This window comes from Oncorhynchus mykiss, chromosome 10 (assembly GCF_057628025.1).
Source record: "Oncorhynchus mykiss isolate SJ-2025 chromosome 10, ASM5762802v1, whole genome shotgun sequence".
Lineage (NCBI taxonomy): Eukaryota > Metazoa > Chordata > Actinopteri > Salmoniformes > Salmonidae > Oncorhynchus > Oncorhynchus mykiss.
The window spans coordinates 51,391,835-51,417,982 of NC_143031.1; the positions used below are offsets into that span (position 1 = coordinate 51,391,835).

Genomic DNA, 26,148 nt, shown 5'->3' on the forward strand with positions numbered 1-26,148 from the left:
GACTTGATTACACACAGGTGGATTGTATTTATCCTCATTAGTCATTTAGGTCAACATTGGATCATTCAGAGATCCTCACTGAACTTCTGGAGAGTTTGCTGCACTGAAAGTAAAGGGGCTGAATAATTTTGCACGCCCAATTTTTCAGTTTTTGATTTGTTAAAGAAGTTTGAAATATCCAATAAATGTTGTTCCACTTCATGATTGTGTCCCACTTGTTGTTGATTCTTCACAAAAAAATACAGTTTTATATCTTTGTGTTTGAAGCCTGAAATGTGGCAAAAGGTCACAAAGTTCAAGGGGGCCGAATACTTTCGCAAGGCACTGTACATCTGGGACCAGGCTAACACAACAGTACTGTGTGGTATCTAACCTCTATTTCAATTGTTTACCCTTTTTATTTAATATCAGTGCTTGTAAATGTCTCTTTCTATCCCCGCAGGAGTTTCCTTTTGCTTCCAAGATGGATACAGGAGACTACAGCTGTGAGGCTGTGAACGCTGCCGGCCCTGCGAAACGCTGTGAAGCTGTCAGAATGGAAGTCCGTAAGTGCTCTTTGTTTTCTATGGATCGGAGAATGCCAATGAGTGCAAAGCTGTCATCAAAGGTGGCTATTTTGAAGAATCTCAAATACAAAATATATTTAGATTTTGTTTAACACTTCTTTTGGTTACATGATTCCATGTGTTAAATTTCATAGTTGTGAGGTCTTCACTATTATTCTACAATGTAGTCAAAATGAAGAAACCCTGGAAGGAATAGTTTAACTTTTGACTGGTACTGTATATCAAAAAATAATTCATGATACTATTCGAATAGAGAAATTATTTCCAACCCCCATCCCTAATGTGAATCACTCTTGTTTGGTTTGGATAGTAGCTTACTGGCCTAATACAAAAATGTGAAAGCGATCTAGGAAAGTGTTTCCTTCATTCAAATGTAGGTCATACCATACACCGGTAAATCTAGATAATCCTGTTGCAGCCGATTCACATTATGTACTCTTAAAATATTGTTATGCTGGTGGATATGTTTCCTAACAACCCCTGGAATCAAAGTTTTTACATCCGCATAAGTGCTTTTACAATAACCAGACCTAGATGTGGGCAGCAGATAGGTTAGAGCGTTGGGCGAGTAACCGAAAGGTCGGTGGTTCGAATACCGGCGTCAAAGCAAAGGCACTTAACCCTAATTCCTCCAGGGGCAGGTGACCATGGCCGTGACCCCACTCCCTGCAGTTGTCTCAGAGTTGGGATATGCAAAAAATATTTATTTCCATTACGTGTGTGTGTAACAAGCACCCCCCCGAATATTAGCATTATTTGCTTTGGTCTTTATGCCATAGTGAATGCACATATTATTTTTCCACTCGTTGACAAGGATGCTAGGCTGTTTCACTCTCCCATTTTGACTTTGTGAGCCAGGGTAATGTATCTAATTTCTCTATTTGTCTCTCCCTCTTTCAATTCAAAGGAAACATATGTTTACATTTGCCAAGGCAAGTGAAATGAACAAATACAACTGAGAAGAAAATAATTTAAACTATTAGAAATGAATAATGAACTTTGCACTCAAAGGTTTAGAAAATATACATTTAAAGTGTTATAAACTCTTCATAAAAAGAAATCTCCTCAACTGCGTTTTATTTTCAGCAAACTTAACATGTGTAAATATTTGTATGAACTGAACAAGTTCCACAGACATGTAACTAACAGAAATTGAATGTGTCCCTGAACAAAGGAGGTAAAAATCAAAATTAAGTCAGTATCTGGTGTGGCCACCAGCTGCATGAAGTACTGCAGTGCATCTCCTCCTCATGGACTGTACCAGATTTGCCAGTTCTTGCTGTGAGATGTTACTCCAGTCTTCCACCAAGGCACCTGCAAGTTCCCGGACATTTCTGGAGGGAATGTCCCTAGCCCTCACCCTCTGATCCAACAGGTCCCAGACGTGCTCAATGGGACTGAGATCCGGGCTCTTTGCTGGCCATGGCAGAACACTGACATTCCTGTCTTTCAGGAAATCGTGCACAGAACGAGCAGTATGGCTGGTGGCATTGTCATGCTGGAGGGTCATGTCAGGATGAGCCTGCAGGAAGGGTAGCACATGAGGGAGGAGGATGTCTTCCCTGTAATGCACAGTGTTGAGCTTGAAAACAAGCTCAGTCCGATGATGCTGTGACACACTGCCCCAGACCATGACGGACGCTCCAGAGTACAGGCCTCTGCGTAAGCTCATTCCTTTGATGATAAACACGACTGACCATCACCCCTGGTGAGACAAAACCGCGACTCGTCAGTGAAGAGCACTTTTTGCCAGTCCTGTCTGGTCCAGCGACTGTGGGTTTGTGCCCATAGGTGGCGACGTTGCCGGTGATGTCTGGTGAGGACCTGCCTTACAACAAGCCTACAAGCCCTCAGTCCAGCCTCTCTCAGCCTTTTGCGGAGAGTCTGAGCACTGATGGAGAGATTGTGCGTTCCTGGTGTAACTCGGGCAGTTGTTGCCATCCTGTACCTGTCCCGCAGGTGTGATGTTTGGATGTACCAATCCTGTGCAGGTGTTACACGTGGTCTGCCACTGCGAGGACGATCAGCTGTCCGTCCTGACTCCCTGTAGCACTGTCTTAGGCGTCTCACAGTACAGACATCGCAATGTTTTACCCTGGTCCTCATGCCTCCTTGCAGCTTTCAAACACGCAGTTGAGCAGGGACCCAGGGACCCTGGGCTTCTATCCTTTTGTGTTTTTCAGAATTTTTCAGAGTCGGTAGAAAGGCCTCTTTAGTGTCCTAAGTTTTCATAACTGTGACCTTTAATTGCCTACTGTCTGTAAGCTGTTAGTGTTTTAACGACCGTTCCACAGGTGCATGTTCATTAATTGTTTATGGTTCATTGAACAAGGATGGGATAGTGTTTAAACCCTTTACAATGATCTGTGAAATTATTTGGGGTTTTTACTAATTATCTTTGAAAGACAGGGTCCTGAAAAACAGATTTTTTATTTTTATTTTTTGCTGAGTTAGTCTGCTAGTACAGTGTTTTATCAATGTGCGGGAAGATGCATCAACCAACATTTCGGTGGAAATTACCCAATTTTTCCTCCTCCTCTCTGTCTAGATGACATCAACACTGGAGGTATTGTTGCCGGGGTGATCGTGGCTCTCCTAGCCCTGGCCCTGCTAGGCTTTGGACTGTGGTACGCCCGCCGCAAAGGATACCTGCCTAGTGAGTTCACACCCCCTAACCACTCCTGGTCTTGTATTCATAAAGCGTCTCAAAGTAGGAGTGCTGATCTAGGAACCGATTGGACTTTTCGATCATAATGAATAAGATTGCATGGACAGAAGGGACCTAATCCTAGATCAGAACTCCTATTCAAAGACATTTAAAAAAATACGGGCCCAGATCAGTGACTGAAACATTATGAACTGCAAGTTATAATCTTCAAATTCAAATCATCATACAAATGTCTCTACATTTAACTCACTTTTATTTATTCTGTCCTCACAGAAAAGAGTGCAAGGTAAGTGGACTCTTTAATAACTGATTACTTTGTCTGATCATGTTAATGCAGGACTTAGCAAATTGGTTTTCAGCGCCAGTGTCAAATTACATCTATGTCCTCCTTTGGTTGCCTCAGCCCCTGTTGCTGAGGGCTTTTTAATTTAAGGATTTTATGTAACATTTCATAAAAAGAGAACACCATGTAAAAAGTACAATATAGTACACTTTAAAGTGGCTGATGGCTTTATAGATATCACTGTAGGCTCACTTGGTGTGTTCCTCTTACAGCCAACCCAAACCCTCAGTGGTCTACCAGCCAACATCGGAGTATGGCGATGAAGAGGATGTAAGTTTCATCGTTCTTTGTAATGTCTTAACATGTCTTGTGCTTTTTAGACATTCATTTCCATAGTATTTCTTCCATTTCTCTGGTGTGTTTAACATTTTAGCAAGCAGAAGATTATTCAAAAGATAATAGACATTATTGTGATGAAAATAATTTCTATATGCTTTGTTTTCTCTGTGTTCTCAAATTCAATTTCTGACAATTAGATGATTATTACGATTGTAGTGTATTCTATGGTTTGGTTGTCAGGGAAATATATAATATTTAGCAGATGCTTTTATCCAAGGCGACTCAGTCATAGGTGCCTACATTTTTACGTGTGGGTAGTCCCGAGAATCGGCCCCAATATCCTGGCGTTGCAAGCGCCATGCTTTACCAACTGAGCTGCAGAGGACCATCTCTAAAGACTTAATGGTTGCTGTCCTTTGGTATTGTATTCCAGTGAAAAGGTGTAGTCTTGTAATTGCAGTCTTCTCTGTCTGTTTCAGGGGGAATTCAAACAGAAGTCTTCTTTCGTGGTATAGCCAGGGCAAGCAACATAGGATATACTCAGGAGTCTACGGCAACAACGATGAATGCGGTTGCGTCCCAATAACATCTCCCTTTTCTCCTGAAGTGTGCTCTTGTTTACTGCTTCCCACAAATCTCAGAGCATTGGATTGGCAGCGGCATGGGCTAGTGGGAGTTTCCACATGTTTTCCTTATACCAGCCATTTCCTTTCAAATCAGTGAAGCAAAGTGCACACTTTGGGAGGAAGGAGAGATAATTGGGTAAATGCTAATACCACTGGCCCTTTTACCTGCTCAGTGTGAATTGATTTTAATGTAATCTTTTTAATTCCATCTGTTTATAAAAACTATTTCCACTTTAATATTTCTCTAACTGGCAGTCACCTACTTACTGTATGTCTGCTTTATTTTGTGGCGGCTGTGTGTATAGAACTTTTCTTTTTTCCCAAAAATATTTCAATAACGCTGGTGATTTAAATTTTTCTAACCCCAATAGAACATGCGTTTTATGCATTGCGTCCCAAATTGCACCCTATTCCCGATATAGTCACTAGAAGGAAGGGGAAAGGGAATACCTACTCTGTTGCACAACTGAAGGCATTCAACAAATGTCTTCTGCATTTAACCCAACTCTGCTGAATCAGAGGTGTGGTGGGCTGCCTTAATTGACACCCACGTCATCGATGCCCGGGGAGTATATTTTGGGGGTTAACTTCCTTTTTCAAGGGTAGGAGTGGATTTGAACCAACAACCTTTTAGTTTCTTGCGCAACACTGTTAACCGCTAGGCTAGCCCAATATAGAGCTCTATGGGCCCTGGTCAAAAGAAGTGCACTATATAGGGATTAGTGTGATTTTGAGCTACAACCTACAATCTTCATAAGGGATTCAACTTGCCAAGTCTTGATTGTTCAACCTGACACAAGCTTTGGAAATACCACAGCTTCCTCTGTCCCATGCCTCTACTGTATCCCAAATGGCACCCTATTCTGTATATAGTGCACTACTTTTGACCAAGGCTCTAGAGCATTTATGTAGGGAATAGGTTGCAGTTTGATACGCATACCCTGTGTGCCTTGAATATCCATGCTGTTCAGTGAGTTGTAATGTGAAATGTTTTGTTTACGGTAGTTAGTTTTAAATGGCATTGTGTTTTGATCAACTCACATCGAGCTTGATTTATACAGCACATTTCTGACATGGAATGCAACACCGTGTGCTTTACAGGGGAGAAATTATAACCATAAATAAACGATTTACTACACAACAGACATAAGAGCATAAAAACACTGAAGAATAACGAACTGAATGACTAAAAAGCACCCTAAGGAAATGCATATCTAAAAATATGTGTTAAGATCTCTTTAAATAATGTCCACAGTTTTGGCTCCCCCAGGTTCTCTGGCAGGCTATTCAAGAGTCTGGGGGCATAGTAACTAAAGGCTGCCATTCCATGCCTCTTGGTCCTAGGCTTTGGGATAGTTAAAAGGCCAGTGCCAGAGGAACCCTACTGGGTACATAACTTTAAAAGCCTGTCTTACATGTATTGGGTGCACAATTGTGAATTGGTTTTAAAAACCAATAGAAAATAAAATTAATTCTAAAACCCAGGCAGCCAGTGCAGGGACCATAAAACCAGTGTAATGTAGCTTCTCCATCTGGTCTCGGTCAGGACCCGTGCTGCAGCATTCTGTATGTTTTGCAGTTGACCAATGGCTTTCTTGGGTAGACCAGACAGGTTAGCATTACAGTGGTCAAGCATGCTTGGAATAAAAGCATGGAAACGGACCCACCTTGGCAATGTTTCTCAGGTGGTAAAACGCTATTTTGATCACATTCCTAATGTTTGTATTAGTCATTGTATTGAATTGTTTGTTGCTGGTCCCAGATCGGTTTGTGCTGCCGTGCCAACTCTTTGTCACTCACTATTAAACACTTAAATATGTTTGGCATGACAATTCCATGAGAAGTTGTCAAGAGCAGTAACAAACTAGCAACCAGACTTGTTGAGATGTGCATTCTCCTTCTTTGCAAGTTATCAAGTTTAGCATCCCAAAGATGGGATATTGTGCTCACAGCAACATCATACAAAGAACATGGGTGCAGTCGTACTTAAGATATTTATTTCGCAAAAATTAGTCAGGTTTTAATCTAGATCTTTTTATTGAGCATTTTACAATTTTGACAGATTAATGTATTTGTTGTTTTTAAGGTAACACCTGATTCTAATATTAAATACTATTTGAAGAACAGTCTCTGAAAGACCATTTTTGTAATAGTTGTATTTTCCCATATCTTTGACTTTGAGCTATTATTATTATGTACAATGTATCCAGAAGGTGCTAGCTAAGATCATCCATGGTCCTTCAGTACTGTTGAGTGTTATCTATCCTTTACCATAATCAGTTTAGGCTAGATTGAGAGAGACTATTCTTAAGGCACACTGTATAAAATGTTTTGTTTAGTGTATAGCAGGTTTGGTGTAGGGCTAATTAGAGAATGTTAATATGCCCTCTGACCTGTGCCAATTAGATGTGTTCCCATGTAGCTTACTGTTTTCCAGACCCAAACATTTTAAAGATATACAATTTGTACATTTACAGACCAGTATCCTTAAATCGTTTTTGTAATTCGGAATGTCTTAAGAATTCCGTAGATGTGCATGTGGTGCAGAGAGGGGGTAAGCTTCTATTCTGTTTGCGCAGTCACTGTATAATCACTGTGAATGGATACATTTGATCATACAGAAAGAAATGTGACGTAAGTGAATCCTGTCTCTTTAAGAAAAAGGGGCGGTGCTGTTGAGAGCTGCAACCTTTTTGACAGGCTGTCCCGACGCTCACTCAAAATCCATTCATAAATAAGACATTTGAGGCATAGTTACATTGAATAAATACTTTCAGGACACAAATGTGTTAACGTTTTTAGCGAACAATTGCAAGAAACTCCCAGCAAAAAATAGTTTACATCCTAGTCAGCGCATTCGACTCGGCGACGTTGAGAGCAAAAGTGACTTCCGACTAGTGACCCCCCTTCTGCAGCTATGGTTATGACTTTATCTGCGTTTCACCAGGAAGCTGCTTAGTTCATTCTGTGTTCAGAACATTTGTCTACAGAACCTCCTGTTCGCTTTATTCCATCCACTAAACGGGATTGTCGTTCATGTGTAGCAACGTCTAGTCTAATTCCGTTTAACACAAATTATCCGCTTTTTCAATGTCTGCCGCCGCCTCCATCTTTCCGGTTTTACTGAAAGTAAGTGAAACCGAGGACTGAAATACCAATGGAACGGTGAGAGTTATGATGGCAGCTAAAGAAGAGCTTTACACCAAAGTCACCCCGCGGAGGCAGCGCCAGAATCGATCGGGCACTGTAAAACATGGGTCAAGTCTGGACGTGCTGCTGTCCATGGGATTCCCCAAGACCAGGGCGTGAGTATCTGACCTACAGCTAGTGTACTGCCGCTATTCATTAGATTACTTATTATGCAGTCTAATTTTAGACTAAGGCTGCGGTCACACAGGGAGGCCAATTCTGATATTTTTTTCCACTTATTGGTATTGACCAATCAGATGTTTTCACATCAGATCTTTTTTCAGAGCTGATCTGATTGGTCAAAAAATACCAATTAGTGACAAAAAGATCAGATTCGGGCTGCGTGTCTAAACGCAGTCTAAGCTGTGCAAACAAAGCTTTATTTTAAGCCTGCTATTATAGGTTAAGTTGCAGAGCAATATTGTTCCATACCGGTGTTAAAAGAAACACTCCATTGTTGGTACTGGTAGAGGGTCAAATGCTATGTCCTATATATCAGCATCATTTGGACTCCAACTTGACTTTCAAGAAACCGGTGAAGGTGGTTAACACGGTCTAGTTTGGACTAATTTAAGGGTTCTGAACTTTTCACATGTTATTTTTCTCACATGCAGTAGCCACCATTCTAAAACCAATTGAATCACTCTACAAACAGTTCATATTTTTGATTCCAAACCATTACCATTGTCAGAGTTGACTTACTGAGAGTGCAGATTGTCACTTTCTGACAGTTACCATATACTGGAGAAAATTTAAATCATGGCTCAAATTTTAACCAAACCTATGACAGCTGATTTATTTTTTCTTTCTTAGATTTTTTTTTATGGATAGGTTATTGTGTTGGATGTAATTGTTTTTGAGTATTTGCATTATGGCTGTGTAATTGCCCTTGCCTGCCTAGGGCCCCCAAAAGGCTAGGGCTGGCTCTTACTGCATGTGTGGGTATGCAGACCAATGATGTGTATATAAACTCTGGATTGCTGATGCTATGTAATGGCCAAAGGGGGGCTATGAAGCCACTGATTGGACATATTGCCACTCCCTAGAAGGAGCAGTCCTCCATAGGAATGAATGGAATTCTGTTTACTTTTTTTGGGGTGGAAGTGGGGACCGTAACATTATTACTTAAACATTTTCCTTGAAGTACATATTTTGTATATTGTTTTAATGTTGAAGTATGCATTAAGGTGTCTAATATATTGAATGTAGACATCACAATGCATTTCTATAGCTTCCCAACTATTTGCTTTATAATTGTGGGTGAGTACCAAAATGGAGGTGCGTTGGCTTCAGAACAGCACCCCCTGTGAGTCATCTAGTGTGTGTGTGTGTAAATTGTTTGGACCCCACCCCTATCAAAGTTGCCCATCCCTGCTCTATAGCCTAATGTTGTCACGATCAACCATCCACCTTGGACAGGTCTTGAACTCCTTCAATAACATCTTAACGGGTTGGGTTAAATGCGGAAGACACATTTCGGTTGAATGCATTCAGTTGTGCAACTGACTAGGTATCCTCTTGCTCTCTTCACCCTATATGACCACTTTGATTATTATCTGACCCTGCTGGTCATCTATGAGCGTTTGAATATCTTGAACGATCTTGCTTAAATGGCCATGTAGTCTTACCTCCACCGGGCACAGCCAGAAGATGACCGGCCACCCCTCAGAGCCTGGTCCTTCTCTAGGTTTCTTCCTAGGTTACCTCCTTTCTAGGGAGTTTTCTACATCTGCATTGCTTGCTCTATTGAGGTTTTGAGCTGAGTTCTGCATGAGCACTTTGACATCTGCTGATGTAAAAAAAAAACTTTTATAAATACATTGATCAACTGAAATTGTCCTAGTTGCTTTGGAATTATGTGTGTCTGAAGACACCCCTTGAAATTAGTGGTTTCGAAGCAATGTCAGCAAAAATAACTGTTTGTCGGGAGCTTCGTGAAAGGGGTTTCCATGTCCGAGCAGCCGCACACAAGCCTAAGATAACCATGCGCGATGGAAGTGTCAGCTGTAGTGGTGTAAAGCTTGCCGCCATTGGACTTTGGCGCACTGGAAACGCGTTCTCTGGAGTGAGGAATCACTCTTCCCCATCTGGTAGTCTGACGGACAAATCTGAATGTTGCGGATGCCAGGAGAATGCTACCTGGCCCAATGCATAGTGCCAACTGTAAAGTTTGGTGGAATAATGGCTTTAAAAAATAAAAAAAATACCCAAGGTTCTGGCTAGGCCCCTTAGTTCCAGTGAAGGGAAATCGTAACGCTACAGCATACAATGACATTCTAGACGATTCTGTGCTTCCGACTTTGTGGCAACAGTTTGGAAGGCCCTTTCCTGTTTCAGCATGCCAATGCCCCTGTGCACAAGGCGAGGTCCATACAGAAATGGTTTGTTGATCGGTGTGGAAGAACTTGACTGGCCTGCACAGAACCCTGATCTCAACCTCTTCTAACACCTTTGGGATGAATGGGAAGGCCAACTGCGAGCCAGGCCTAACTGGCCAACATCAGTGCCCAACCTCAAATGCTCTTGTGGCTGAATGGAAGCAGCAATGTTCCACCATCTAATGGAACGCCTTCCCAGAAGATTGGAGGCTGTTATGGAATTGGTCCCCCTTTGCTGCTATTTTAATGCCCATGATGCACTACATGACCTCAAGTATGTGAACCCAAGCAGGAGTTCACATATTTGGTCATGTATTGCGTCTTGGGAAATGAAATTGTCTTCCTGGCCAAATTTGAGTTTGTTTTTAATAACGTCCCAGGCAGACGGGACAGGAGGGTACTGCTAAAGCAATACTTCTCAGGATTTACCAAAAACACTCTTCTTAACCTGAACAGGATCGTTGTCCCCCCCCCCCCCCCAACGGGACGGTTAAGCTAACGTTGGCTAATGTGATTAGCATGAGGTTGTAAGTAATATGAAAATACTTCTCAGGATTTACCAAAACCACTCTTAAGGAAAAACTTGTCTGAAAAGTAGTGCACCGTCATGTCACCTCTAAGTAGCAATAGGTGTTTAAAAAAACACTTTTTTTTTTTACTGGTTGGGTGTTCAATATTTTCTATACCAAACAGCATTGTTTTACATATTAGTCTGAACTGTTTCACAATCACATGCTAATGGCCTTAACACTGTTTCATATGCTTGAATACTTCAATACTCCGAGCCTGAACACTGTGTTTTAGATGCTAGTGTACTCAACTCTAGTAGTACTCACCAGATGTGAGGTCACAGATGGTTTATGTATCCAACATTGTAAGCAGAGGAAGGAGGAGAGAAAATGGGGAAAGACAAGCATAGTTTTTTGTTTTTTTTCAACCAAACAATTGGGATCTGGAAATGAGTGTTGATTGGTTTGTCTTTAAACAGTTTAATATTGAAAGTTGACCAGGGGTTTTGTGTAGTTTTAACCCTCACTTCAGTGTATCCTTCTTTGTTAGCATGGCTAATTGCTTAGTGAGTCTCTTTACCTTCAATCCCTGTAGTGATTGAAGGTTTCCTGGTACAGAGAAGCACTAATACTTATGACAGAAGGGTTATATGATTCACTCTACAAACACACAAGCCTCACTGACCTACTGTAGCTATGAGGATAAGACAAAATGTTTGTCCGGGAAACTCTTTGGCATAGCCTTTCGAGGACAAGAGCTTCAGTGTGTGTGTGGAGAACATGAATCATACAACCCTACTGTTGTATGAAGGGTATTCATGCTGAATAATTTGTCATTGAGCAGCGATAATCAGATGTGATCTAGCTGGACAGTCAGCCACTGTCACAGCACTGGACACTTGCACGCAGTGTCAGCCACTGTCACATGCAGAACTGTAGGAGGAAGGGGCAGTGATCCTGAGTCTGGTTGTCAGATCTAACCTGCGTGCCAGCCTTTCTGCTGTCTTGCAAGAGGGAATCTGGAAATGTGTGTGCTGCAAGAGAGCAGAAACAGACTGGCACCCAGGCTAGATCAGCCATGTGGAAGATGGATCTTTCTGAGAGAATTATAAGATGGAAATATCTCACATTTCAATGTGGTTGCTGTTAACTTCCTGCTGCTTCTCCATTTTAAGATTGGTTTCCAAGAAGTCTTGCAGGAAAGGCTGTCGACTTGATAACCGGCAGTGTACACAAGGGAGCTATTCCTTTCCTTCCCCAAAATAATTTTACATACACACACACACACACACACACACACAGTTGAGGTCGGAAGTTTACATACACCTTAGCCAAATGCATTTAAACTCCGTTTTTCACAATTCCTGACATTGATTTATTTGAGCTTTTATTTCTTTCATCACATTCTCAGTAAGTCAGAAGTTTACATACACTCAATTAGTATTTGGTAGCATTGCCTTAAACATTTTCAACTTGGTCAAACGTTTCGGTAGCCTTCCACAAGCTTCCCGCAATAAGTTTGTGAATTTTGGCCCATTCCTCCTGACAGAGCTGGTGTAACTGAGTCAGGTTTGTAGGCCTCCTTGTTCGCACACGGTTTTTCAGTTCTGCCCAGGTCAGGGCTTTGTGATGGCCTCTCCAATACCTTGACTTTGTTGTCCTTAAGCCATTTTGTCACAACTTTGGAAGTATGCTTGGGGTCATTGTCCATTTGGAAGACTCATTTCCGACCAAGCTTTAACTTCCTGACTGATGTCTTGTGATGTTGCTTAAATATATCCACATAATTTTCCTGTGTCATGATGCCACCTATTTTGTGAAGTGCACCAGTCCCTCCTGCAGCAAAGCACCCCCACAACATGCTGGCACCTCCGTGCTTCACGGTTGGGATGGTGTTCTTCGGCTTGCAAGCCTCCCCCTTTTTCCTCCTAACATAACGATGGTCATTATGGCCAAACAGTTCTATTTTTGTTTCATCAGACCAGAGGATATTTCTTCAAATGTGCAATTGCAAACTGTAGTCTGGCTTTTTTATGGCGGTTTTGGAGCAGTGGCTTCTTCCTTGCTGAGTGGCCTTTCAGGTTATGCTGATCTAGGACTCGTTTTACTGTGGATATAGATACTTTATCTGTTTCTTACAGCATCTTCACAGGTTCCTTTGCTGTTCTGGGATTAATTTGCACATTTCACACCAAAGTACGTTCCTCTCTAGGAGACAGAACACATCTCCTTCCTGAGCTGTATGACGGCTGCGTCATACCGCTCCCGCGCTCCCGCTCCCATGGTGTTTATACTTGCATACTATTGTCTTGGCTGATTTTTCTTTTGATTTTCCCATCATGTCAAGCAAGGAGGCACTGAGTTTGAAGGTAGTCCTTGAAATACATCCACAGGTACACCTCCAATTGACTCAAATGATGTCAATTAGCCTATCAGAAGCTTCTAAAGCCATGACATTTTCTGGAATTTTCCAAGCTGTTTTAAGGCACAGTCAACTTAGTGAATGTAAACTTCTGACCTTTGGAATTGTGGTACTGTGAAATAATCTGTCTGTAAATAATTGTTGGGAAAATTACTTGTCATGCAAAAAGTGCTGTTTGAATGAATGCTTACGAGCCTGCTGGTGCCTACCATCGCTCAGTCAGACTGCTCTATGAAATCAGACTTAATTATGACTTAACACACAGAAATACGAGCCTTAGGTCATTAATATGGTAGAATCTGGAAACTATCATCTCGAAAACCAGACGTTTATTCTTTCAGTGAAATACGGAACCGTTCTGTATTTTATCTAACGGGTGGCATCCATAAGTCTAAATATTCCTGTTACATTGCACAACCTTCAATGTTATGTCATAATTACGCAAAATTCAGGCAAATTAGGCAGCCCAAACTGTTGCATATACCCTGACTCTGCGTGCATTGAACGCAAGAGAAGTGACACAATTTCACCAGGTTAATATTACGTGCTAACCTGGATTTCTTTTAGCTAAATATGCAGGTTTAAAAATATGTACTTCTGTGTATTGATTTTAAGGTATTGATGTTTATGGTTAGGTACACATTGGAGCAAGGACATTCCTTTTTCGCGAATACGCACCGTATCGATTATTTGCAACGCTGGACACGCTACATAAACTAGTAATATCATCAACCATGTGTATTTAACTAGTGATTTATGATTGTTTTTTTATAAGAAGTTTAATGCTAGCTAACAACTTACCTTGGCTTACTGCATTCGTGTAACAGGCAGGCTCCTCGTGGAGTGCAATGAGAGGCAGGTGGTTAGAGCGTTGGACTAGTTAACTGTAATGTTGCAAGATTGAATCCCTGAGCTGACAAGGTAAATCTGTCTTTCTGCCCCTGAACAAGGCAGTTCACCCTTCCTAGGCAGTCATTGAAACTAAGAATGTGTTCTTAACGGACTTGCCTAGTTAAATAAAGATTAAAAAAGGTGCGGGGGAAAAAATCTGCCAAATCGGTGTCCAAAAATACCGATTGTTATGAAAACTTGAAATCGACCCTAATTAATCGGCCATTCCGATTAATTGGTCCACCTCTAGTTTTGTCACACAACACAATGCCACAGATGTGAAGTCTTGATGGAGCGTGCAATTTTCATGCTGACTGCAGTAATGTCCGCCAGAGCTGTTCATTTCTCTACCATAAGCTGCATCCAACGTTGTTTAAAATAAAATAAGTTAACAAATGGAATTGTAAATTGTTTTATTCAAATATTGAATGACTTTTACTACATATACAGTACCAGTCAAAAGTGTGGACCACTGATTCAAGGGATGAGTTAGATGGCAGAGTGAAGGAAAAGCAGCCAAGAAGTTCTCAGCGTATGTGGGAACTCCTTCAAGACTTAGAAAAGCATTCCAGGAGAAGCTAGTTGAGAGAATGCCATGATGGCCTTGACAGATTTGCAAAGGGTGGTTACTTTGAAGAATCTCAAAATATATTTTTGTTTAACACTTTTTGGTTACATGATTCATTGTGTTAATTCATAGATTTGCTGTCTTCACTATTCTACAATGGAGAAAATAGTCCAAATAAGATACTTTTGACTGGTACTCTGTGATTATTTATATATATATATATATTTCAGCAAAAAGACGTCCTCTCACTGTCCACTGCTCTGATTTTCAGCAAACCTAACGTGTAAATATTTGTATGAACATAAGATTCAACAACTGAGACAAACTGAAAAGGTTCCACAGACATGTGACTAACATAAATGGAATAATGTGTTCCTGAACAAAGGGGGGTGGGTCAAAAGTAACAGTCAGTATCTGTTGTGGCCACCAGCTGCATTAAGTACTGCAGTGCATCTCTTCATGGACTGCACCAGATATGCCAGTTCTTGCTGTGAGATATTACCCCACACTTCCACCAAGGCACGTTAATTCCCAGACATTTCTGGGGGGGAATGGCCCTAGCCCTTACCCTCCCATCCAACAGGTCCCAGACATGATCCGGGCTCTTCCCTGGCCATGGCAGAACACTGACATACCTGTCTTTCAGGAAATCACGCATAGAACGAGCAGTATGGCTGATGGCATTGTCATGTCAGGATGAGCCTGCAGGAAGGGTACCACATGAGGGAAGAGGATGTCTTCCCTGTAACGCACAGTGTTCAGATTGCCTGCAATGACAACGAGCTCAGTCCGATTATGCTGTAACACACCGCCCCAGACGATTACTGAACCTCCACCTCCATTTCGATCCCGCTCCAGAGTACAGGCCTTGTTGTAACGCTCATTTCTTCAACGATGAATGTGACTCGTCAGTGTCTGCACCAGCGACGGTGGGTTTGTGCCTATAGGCGACGGTGATGTCTGGTGAGGACCTGCCTTACAACAGGCCTACAAGCCCTCAGTCCAGCCTCTCTCAGCCTAGACAGTCTGAGCACTGATGGAGGGATTGTGCGTTCCTGGTGTATCTTGGGCAGTTGTTGCCATCCTGTACCTGTCCCGCAGGTGTGATGTTTGGATGTACCGATACTGTGCAGGTGTTGCACGTGGTCTGCCACTGCGAGGACGATCAGCTGCTCGTCCAGTCTCCCTGTGTCACTGTCTTAAGCGTCTCACAGTACGGACATTGCAAGTTATTGCCCTGGTCACATCTGAAGTGCTCATTGCAGCATGCCTAAGGCACATTCACACAGATGAGCAGGGACCCTGGGTGTCTTTGTCTTTTTTTCCCCAGACCTAAGTTTTCATAACTGTGACCTTAATTGCCTACTGTCTGTAAGCTGTTAGTGTCTTAACGACTGTTCCACAGGTGCATGTTCGCTAATTATGGTTAATTGAACAAGCGTGGGAAACCGTGTTTAAACACTTTACAAGGACGATCTGTGAAGTTGTTTGGATTTCTATGCATTATCTTTGAAAGACAGGGTCCTGAAGAAAGGCCGTTTATTTTTTGCTGAGGTATTTATACATGCATGCATACATACAGTTGAAGTCGGAAGTTTACATACACTTACGTTCGAGTCAATAAAACTAGTTTTTCAACCACTCCACAAATTTCTTGTTAACAAACTATATTTTTGGCAAGTCGGTTAGGACATCTGCTGTGTGCATGACACAAGTAATTTTTCCATCAATTGTTTAGACAGATTATTTCATGGTATCACGAGTCAGTTTACATACACTAAGTTGACTGTGCCTTGGAAAATTCCAGAAAATGATATCGGAGGCTTCTATAGCCATGACGGGCTAATTGACATCATTTGAGTCAATTGTAGGTGTACCTGTGGATGTATTTCAAGGCCTACCTTCAAACTCAGTGCCTCTTTGCTTGACATCATAGGAAAATCAAAAGAAATCTGCCAAGATTGTAGACCTCCACAAGTCTGGTTCATCCTTAGGAGCAATTTCTGAACACCTGAAGGTACCATATTCATCTGTACAAACAATAGTACGCAAGTATAAACACCATGGGACCACGCATCCGTCATACCGCTCAGGAAGGAGATGCGTTCTGTCTCCTAGAGACCTACTTTGGAGCGAAATGTGCAAATCAATCCCAGAACAGCAGCAAAGGACCTTGTGAATATGAATATCCACAGTAAAAGGAGTCCAATATTGGCATAACCTGAAAGGCCGCTCAGCAAGGAAGAAGCCACTGCTCCGAAACGCCATAAAAAAAGCAAGACTTCAGTTTGCAACTGCACATTCGAACGCTAGACAGAAATGGACAATGACCCCAATCATACTTCCAAAGTTGTTGCAAAATGGCTTAAGGACAAAGTCGAGGTATTGGAGTGGTCATCAAAGCCCTGACCTGGGCAGAATTGAAAAAGCATCTGCGAGCAAGGAGGCCTACAAACCTGACCCAGCTCTGTCAGGAGGAATTTGGTCCAAATTCACCCAAATTATTGTGGGAAGCTTGTGGAAGGCTACTTAAAACGTTTGACCCAAGTTTTGCAATTTTAAAGACACTCAATTAGTATTTGGTAGCATTGCATGTAAACTTCTGACCCACTGGGAATGTGATGAAAGAAATAAAAGCTGAAATAAATCATTCTCTATTCTGACATTTCACATTATTTTAAAATAAAGTGGTGATCCTAACTGGCCTAAGACTGGGCATTTTTACTATAATTAAATGTCAGGAAATGTGAAACTGAGTTTAAATGTGTTTGGCTCAGGTGTATGTAAATTTCTGACTTAAACTGTTCATACACACACTACTGTTCAAAAGTTTGGGGTCTCATAGGAATGTCCTTGTTTTTGAAAGAGAAACACTTTATTATAAAATAACATCAGATTAATCAGAAATACAGTTAGATTGTTAATGTTGTAAATGACTTGTTGCATTTTAATGGCGTGTCTACAGAGGCCCATTATCAAACTATCACTCCTGTTCCAATGGCACGTTGTGTTGGCTAATCCAAGTTTATCATTTTAAAGGGCTAATTGATCATTAGAAAACCTTTTTGCAATAATGTTAGCACAGCTGAAAACTGTTCTGATTAAAGAAGCAATGAAACTGACCTTTTAGACTTGAGTATCTGGCAGAGTTACAAAGAAAAAGCCAATCTCAGACTGGCAAATAAAAAGAAAAGATTAAGATCGGTGAAAAAAACACACACTGGACAGAGGAACTCTGCCTAGAAGGCCAGCATCCCAGAGTTGCTTGATGTTTATTCCATGTGAAACTCCATGTGTAACTTGTTCTCAACTAGCTTACCTGGTTAAATAAAGGTAACATGAAAAATAGACGAACAATAGCATCAGCGTATGTGATGAGTCAAGAGTGCAAAAAGGGTAAATGCAGATAGACCGGTTAGCTATTTAGCGGTCTTATGGCTTGGGGGTAGAAGCTCTTCAGGGTCCTGTTGGTTCCAGACTTGGTCCATTGGTATCGCTTGCCGTGCAGTAGCGGAGAGAACAATTTATGACTTGGGTGTATCTCAATGCCCAGTGTGTCCTTCCAGGATAGCAGAGTTGATGCCAGAGCGACTCCGTAGCTTGTAAGGTATTATACTGGACAAAAGCTATGCTTCTCCAGGTATTGCCACACGTTTAAAAATGTTTAACCTTTTTATTTGAGTTATTCACTTAAACAACTTTAATCATTACATGTTGTGACAGGAAGTCTCTGTTAGAGGTCGACCGATTTTATGATTTTTCAATACCGATACTGATTTATTTAAGGACCAAAAAAGCCGATACCGATTTAAATCAGCCGATTTAAACAATACTGATTACAACAATACTGAATGGACGCTTATTTTAACTTAATATAAAACATCTAAAATCAATTTAGCCTCAAATAAATAATGAAACGTGTTCAATTTGGTTTAAATAATGCAAAAACAAAGTGTTGGAGAAGAAAGTAATATGTGCCATGTAAAATATGTGCCATGTAAAATATGTGCCATGTAAAAAAGCTAATGTTTAAGTTCCTTGCTCAGAACATGAGAACATATGAAATTTGGTGGTTCCTTTTAACATGAGACTTCAATATTCCAAGGTAAGAGGTTTTTGGTTGTAGTTAATATAGTATTTATAGGACTATTTCTCTCTCTACCATTTGTATTTCATATACCTTTGACTATTGGATGTTCTTATAGGCACTTTAGTATTGCCAGTGTAACAGTATAGCTTCCGTCCCCCTCGCCCCTACCTGGGCTCGAACCAGGAACACATCGACAACAGCCACACTCGAGGCATCGCTCCACAAAAGCCGCGGCCCTTGCAGCGCAGGGGGAATAACTACTCCAAATCTAAATGCGAGTGACGTTTGAAACAGTATTAGCGCACACCCAGCTAACTAGCTAGCCATTTCACATTGGTTACACCAGCCATTAGGCTGATAGGCTTGAAGTCATAAACAGCGCTGTGCTTGCGAAGAGCTGCTGGCAAAACGCACGAAAGTGTTGTTTGAATGAATGACTACAGGCCTGCTGCTGCTCAGTCAGACTGCTCTATCAAATCAGACTTAATTATAACATAATAAAACACATACGAGCCTTTGGTCATTAATATGATCGAATCCGGAAACTATCATTTTGAAACAAAACGTTTATTTCAGTGAAATACGGAACCGTTCGGTATTTTATCTAACGGGTGGCATCTCTAAATATTCTTGTTACATTGCACAACCTTCAATGTATCATAATTACGTAAAATTCTGGCAAATTAGTTCGCAATGAGCCAGGCAGCCCAAACTGTTGCATATACCCTGACTCTGCGTGCAATGAACGCAAGAGAAATGACACAATTTCACCTGGTTAATATTGCCCGCTAAACTAGTTTGACTGTGAGATAGCAGTTAAGCCCTGCTTTGTAATCAACCAGTATAGACTCATCAGTTTCCACAGTTCAGTAGAAGTGTGTTTCGCAGTGCCTGCGTGTCTGCTGTACAGTATATCTAAGATGAGCTTGACCACAAGTGTGTACTTACGCAACCCAAAAATATGAAAGTGTTGACTCCACAGCCTCATTGCATTAACATTATGTGACATAGGCTGCTTGTTAATGTTTGAGTAGCCGATGCTTCTGTTGGAGGGTAATGCATTTGACTGTAATTACTGGTATGTGTTTGAACACATGTTTATCCTTTGTGTGTGTGTGTTTGACAGAGGGAGGGTGTCTTTGTGTATGAGTGTCTCTCTGTGCATGTGTTTATTGATGAGCCATCTGCCTAGTCGCTGTTGCCATAGTAAGTGTCCCTCCCTGCTGTACCATACTGGTTGTGTTCAAACACCTTCCATTCCCAATCTGTTAATGCCCATCCTCAGTCTGTTTCCATACTGAGAGCCCATGGGCACTTGACTGTAGGGTCTGGCAGGGCTCTGGAAGGCATGTGCAACACAGCATAGTGCAGATGGCGATCTGGCTCTCTGTGGGGTTAGGATGGGATGGCTGCAGAGTAATAGGCTTTTAATTACAACGCCTGATTACATTTGACCCTTTGACACAACCGTGGGGTTCATTGGCCTGGCCTTAGCTCTGCTTTGTTCTTATTATTCTTCGGCCTCTTCCTCTGACTATACTTCCTCCCTTTTCCTCTTCTTCCTCCCTTTTCTCCATCTGCTTTTTCTTGGCACATTTTGGTTTTTATTTCACTTGTCCTCTTCCCCTCCTCCTCATTTTTCTCTTCTGTAGCTTCCCTCTTGTTTGTTTGTTTGTTTGTTTGTTTGTTCTGACCACTCTGGTTAGATGTAAACGCTGCTAAACATGACCGGGGAGTTGTTGTGACATAGTAACCCAGCATTGCCATGTTGCTAAACTGCAGCTTTTAGTTACAAATTTAACCAGAAACGTGCTTAATGCAAATTCACTAATGTAGCAGGCATTATATAAAATTAACACCGATCTCGTAAACAATCTCTCTTGCACAAGAAAATGTGCTAGTGCATAGCCAGCTAATATTTATATTTCAAGTTTAGCCAACTTGGATCTAGGTGCAAGCTCTGAATTCAGCTGACAATGCCACAGTTGAATTTTGAACACAACCTTCTGTCCAGCTGACTTTCATCAACATGCCAGCCTGTCCTCTGTTTCAATGTTGAAATCAAGTGGCCTACGTTATTTCTCAATGAGAACTAGCTGCCAATTCCTTAGATTTTTTTTTAATGCTTATTGCACATTTATAAAACTGACTAAACCGCTAGTATAGCAATCTTTATTTGACTAAATGTTGCTAGCAATACGTGCTACCGTAATTCGTGCACGACAAACTGAGCATTAATTTTCCAGAATGAATGTTCATTGGTACATCCATTTTAGTAGTGTCTGCTCTGCTCGAATTTGGAGGAGTTGAAACATAAACAGGGTATGGTTTGAAAGGTTGACTCCATTACAGTATAATAATATTTCTGTTTCTTTGTCTTTGTCAATTTGTTGCACAAGTAGCAAGTTGAAACCATTTGTCAGAGAGGAAGAAGTGATCTCATCTTTGTTGTTGTGAGTGGTAGAGGGATGGGCTTGGGAGAAGGAGGATACCATCAGAACAAGCGGACATAAACACTCATAACGAAAAATACAAAAACTTTTGGATTGCATGGATTTGCATTTGGAATATCGCTCAAAAATATACATTTAAATTAATCACATTTATTTGATATATGATATACAGTGCATTCAGAAAATATTTAGACCTTGACTTTTTCCACATTGTTACATTACAGCCCTTTTAAATTTGTTTTTAACTAGGCAAGCCAGTTAAGAACAAATTCTTATTTACAATGAAGGCCCAGGAACAGTGGGTTAACGGCCTTGTTCAGGAACAGAACGACCTTGTCAGCTCGGGGATTCGATCTAGCAACCTTTTGGTTACTGTCCCAATGCTCTAACCACTAGGCGACCTGTCGTTTCCAAACTTCTTTCATTTAAAAATGGAGGCCACTATGTTCTTGTAACTTCAATGCTGCAGATTTTTATGTGGTACCCTTCCCCAGATCTGTGCCTCGACACAATCCTGTCTCGGAGCTCTACGGACAATTCCTTCGACCTCATGGCTTGGTTTTTGCTCTGACATGCACTGTCAACTGTGGGCCCTTATACAGGTGTGTGCCTTTCCAAATCATGTCCAATCAAATTAATTTACCACAGGTGGACTCAAATCAAGTTGTAGCAACCTCTCAAGGTTGATGAATAGAAACAGGATCCACCGGATCTCGATTTCGAGTTTCATAGCAAAGGAATACTTTCTGAATGCACTCTTATCGCCCAGCCCTAGCCAAACGTCGTCTGGAGTGGTGTAAAGCTCACCGCCATTGAACTCTTGAGCAGTGGAAACGCGTTCTCTGGAGTGCGAAATCGCGCTTCACCAGCTGGCAGTCTGATGGACAAATCGGGGTTTGGCGGATGCCAGGAGAACTCTACGTGCCCCAATGCATAGTGCCAACTAAAGTTTGGGGGAGGAGGAATAATGGTCTGGGGCTGTTTTTCATGGGTCGGGCTAGATCCCTTAGTTCCAGAGAAAGGAAATCTTAACACTACAGCATACAATGACATTCTAGACGATTCTGTGCTTGCAACAGTTTGGGGAAGGCCTTTTCTTGTTTCAGCATGACATTGCCCCTGTGCACAAAGCGAGGTCCATACAGAGATGGTTTGTCGATTGGTTTGGAGAACTTGACTGGCCTGCACAGAGCCCTGACCTCAACTCCATTGAACGCCTTTGGGATGATTTGGGACGCCGACTGAGTGCCAGGCCTAATCGCCCAACCTCACTAATGCTCTTGTGGCTGAATCGAAGCAAATCCCTATATTAATGCCCATGATTTTGTAATGAGATGTTCGACGAGCGGGTGTCCACATACCTTTGGTCATGTAGTGTATGTCACATGGGTAATCAATCTTTTGCAATATGCAGGCATGGCATACCACTGTCCCTCGACAATTGCTCTGACATGCAATACTTTTATTTTTTAGTAACAGCCCTATGTTACTGTCTTATTACTGTGATACTACAATGTGGTAACTGTGTAATTGCGCCCAGAGATGTAGTCAAGTCACTAAACGTAGAGCCCTTATCAAGTCACGAGTCCTTGTGCTCAAGTCTGAGTCACTGAGTCCACATGAACTAACATTATTTGGTCAGTACATTGTTTGCTATCCATTTTCCTGTCTTTCTGTGCCACCAAATGTTTACATATAGGCTATTGGTAATGTTACCAGGGCCAAGTTCAGCTGCAATACGTTGCAGATAGAAATCCCATGAATTGAGTGACGTTATTCCTTATTCAACATGTCAGAGGCAGGTTTGTTCTACATAGAAATGTTATCTAAACGTTCCAAAACATTGTATCGTGCTGAACGCACCCCAGATTGTTAGCTATAACTAGCTGATGAGGTAATGGAATTGAACAAGGTCTCAACAAATGGTTAGCCTAGTTTTACAACGACCTGCGATATGTTTCATGAAAGTAAAATGCAGCCCTCCAATACACTGATGGAAAGATACGTATAGCCGGTCTTATCGGGCCAAACTTTTGAACAGCAATGGCTAGAATCAAGCTGTTTTCTCTGAGGAAAAGAGGGAGACGCAGCTAGTACGTTGGCTACACAACCTGTCTCTGAAATGCAGTGGGGAAAGTGGGAGGGTTGAGCGTGACTACAAATTCAACATTCTATACTCAAGGGAGAGAAGCGTAGCTAGGCTGTTTTACCGTTAAACTTAATGCTGCCGTTGTTTTTAATTTCGTAAAGCAGCTAGTGTTTAACATCTAGGCAAAGGGTATCTAACTAGAACGCTGGTGATGACTGGTTAGCTATGGGAAAGCAAGCGTCGCCTGGGCCACACGTGTAATCGGAGGCGGCGCTGGAGCGGAGCCTGTGTGCCCACACTCATCTCGTGCTCTCCCGCAGTGCACCAGCTGATGTAGGCTAGGCTGTATGTGCCGGATTTGGCGCATCCTAACTGCTGGACAGGATTTCGTTTTGCATCTGCGCTATTATTAGTTTTGATTATCACTGAAAAGCTCTAATCTCTCAAACTCTTAACCAGTCCATTTAGTAGTCAGATTTTAGTCAGATGTTCTCGTTTTAGTCAACTGGAAATATTGTTTTTTCTGGGTCTATTTAGTCCGTTATAGTCTCGTCAGTTGCCACTGAAAAAAATAATGTTTGATGAATATTCAAATCAAATTTTATTTTATTAGTCACATGCGCCGAATACAACAGGTGTAGGTGACCTTACAGTGAAATGCTTACTTACTAGGCCCTTACCCGAGAGTGCAGTTAATATATATATATATATATATATATATATAAATATATATATATATAAATATTTTTTGTTGTTGATGAAATGAACAATATTTAAATGTTGCACACTATTAAAATAGGCGACTTGCACCATGCTAAGACAGAATTGCTGAGTTTGAAGGTAGGCCTTGATCATGACAAAATATCTGAGCCATTGTATTATACTGGAGTGAAAGTAAAATTCTTCAATGTCTTGACACTCGTTAGATCACTGTGGCTAATTGTCACATGATGCAGGGAGGATTAATCGTTTCCTGTATAATTAGCACCATTTTTCTTCATGGTGGTGTTAAACATGTCTCTTCCAACCAAGCCTCTCTTTTGTTTTTTGCTTATCTCCTCCCTAAACCGAGAACTTCAGTCTCTCTTTCTGTGGTCACTGAATGATGCGGAGAGTAAAAATACATCTCTTTTGAAATGCTCTACTACTCTCTACCAAACAACGTACACCTTTGCCTCTTTTTATTAATTCATATTCTGATTAGAGAAGCAAATCTACACACACTCACAAATACACATGTATGCATACTCATGCACACACGTATTCTCCACCCACGCTGCCAGGGCAGGCTCTCTGTCTCTCGTTTGTCCACCAAGAGGAAGTGGGCTGTTTGAGGAAGTGGTTTGTGACCTTTACAGAATCAAAGTGCTGAGAGCGAGAGAGTTTAGTTTAGTTTATTACGATCTCCATTAACTACTGCACATGCAGCAGCTGCTATTCCTGGGGTCTGTGTAAAACTTACAAATACATGACAGAACAGTAATAGACCAGAACAACATGTAATTCAATTTCAAATAAGTTGTGTGTATAGTTGAAGTCGGAAATTTACATACACCTTATGCATTTAAACTCCAGTTTTTCACAATTCCAAATATTTAATCCTAGTAAAAATTACATTTTAGGTCAGTTAGGATCCCCACTTTATTTTCAGAATGTGAAATGCCAGAATAACAGTAGAGATTTAATTCAGCTTTTCTTTCATCACATTCCCAGTGGGTCAGAATTTTGCATACACTCAATTAGAATTTGGTAGCATTGCCTTTAAATAATTTCATTTGGGTCAAACGTTTCGGGTAGCCTTCCACAATCTTCCCACATTAAGTTGGGTGAATTTTGACCCATTCCTCCTGACAGGGCTGGTGTAACTGAGTCAGGTTTATAGGCCTCCTTACTCGCACATGCTTTTTCAGTTTTGCCCACAACTTTTCTATGGGATTGAGGTCAGAGCTTTGTGATGGGCACTCCAATACCTCAACTTTGTTGTCCTTAAGCCATTTTGCCACAACTTTGGTATGTTTCATTGTCCATTTGGAAGACCCATTTGCGACCAAGCTTGAACTTCCTGACTGATGTCTTGAGATTTTGCTTCAATATATCCACATAATTTACGTCATGATGCCATCTATTTTGTGAAGTGCACCAGTCCCTCCTGCAGCAAAGCACCCCCACAACAAGATGCTGCCACCCCTGTGCTTCACGGTTGGGATGTTGTTCTTCGGCTTGCAAGCCTCCCCCTTTTTTTCCTCCAAACATAATGGTCATTATGGCCAAACAGTTCTATTTTTGTTTAATCAGACCGGAGGACATTTCTCCAAAAAGTACAATCTTTGTCCCCATGTGCAGTTGCAAACCGTAGTCTGGCTTTTTTATGGTGGTTTTGGAGCAGTGGCTTCTTCCTTGCTCAGCGGCCTTTCAGGTTATGTCGATATATGACTTGTTTTACTGTGGATATAGATACTTTTGTACCGGTTTCCTACAGCATCTTCACATGGTCCTTTGCTGTTGTTCTGGGATTGATTTGCACTTTTCGCACCAAAGTATGTTCATCTCTAGGAGACAGAACGCGTCTCCTTCCTGAGCGATATGACAGCTGCGTGGTCCCATGGTGTTTATACTTGCGTACTATTGTTTGTAGATGAACGTGGTACCTTGAGGGGTTTGGAAATAGCTCCCAAGGATGACCCAGACATTTTTTTTTTCCTGAGGTCTTAGCTGATTTCTTTGTGCTTGACATTATGGGAAAATCAAGAGGCACTGAGTTTGAAGGTAGGCCTTGAAATACATCCACAGGTAAACCTCCAATTGACTCAAAATATGTCACTTAGCCTATCAGAAGATTCTAAAGCCATGACATTTTGTGGAATTTTCCAAGCTTTTTAAAGGCACAGTAGTGAACTTCTGACCCACTGGAATTGTGATACAGTGAATTATAAGTGAAATCTGTCTAAACAATTGTTGGAAAAATGACTTGTCATGCACAAAGTAGATGTCCTAACCAACTTGCCAAAACTCTAGTTTGTTAACAAGAAATTTGTGGAGTGGTTGAAAAACAAGTTTTAATGACTTTTTTTTTAATT

General features: G+C 41.4%; 2 protein-coding genes across 2 annotated transcripts in view; both read left to right on the forward strand.

Moving 5' to 3' along the window:
- Positions 1-6,608, forward strand: part of f11r.1 (F11 receptor, tandem duplicate 1) — a 40,035-nt gene extending 33,427 nt beyond the window's left edge. The window contains exons 6-10 of the mRNA XM_021618972.3: positions 443-545; positions 3,115-3,222; positions 3,508-3,520; positions 3,790-3,847; positions 4,336-6,608. Coding sequence (XP_021474647.1) covers positions 443-545; positions 3,115-3,222; positions 3,508-3,520; positions 3,790-3,847; positions 4,336-4,371 — 318 coding nt within the window. The 3' untranslated portion in view covers positions 4,372-6,608. The remainder of the gene's footprint in view (positions 1-442; positions 546-3,114; positions 3,223-3,507; positions 3,521-3,789; positions 3,848-4,335) is intronic.
- Positions 6,609-7,137: 529 nt separating this feature from the next.
- ubash3ba (ubiquitin associated and SH3 domain containing Ba) overlaps positions 7,138-26,148 on the forward strand; it is a 59,875-nt gene continuing 40,864 nt past the window's right edge. Inside the window, exon 1 of the mRNA XM_036933336.2 lies at positions 7,138-7,787. Within this exon, the coding sequence (XP_036789231.1) occupies positions 7,657-7,787 (131 nt within the window). The 5' untranslated portion in view covers positions 7,138-7,656. The remainder of the gene's footprint in view (positions 7,788-26,148) is intronic.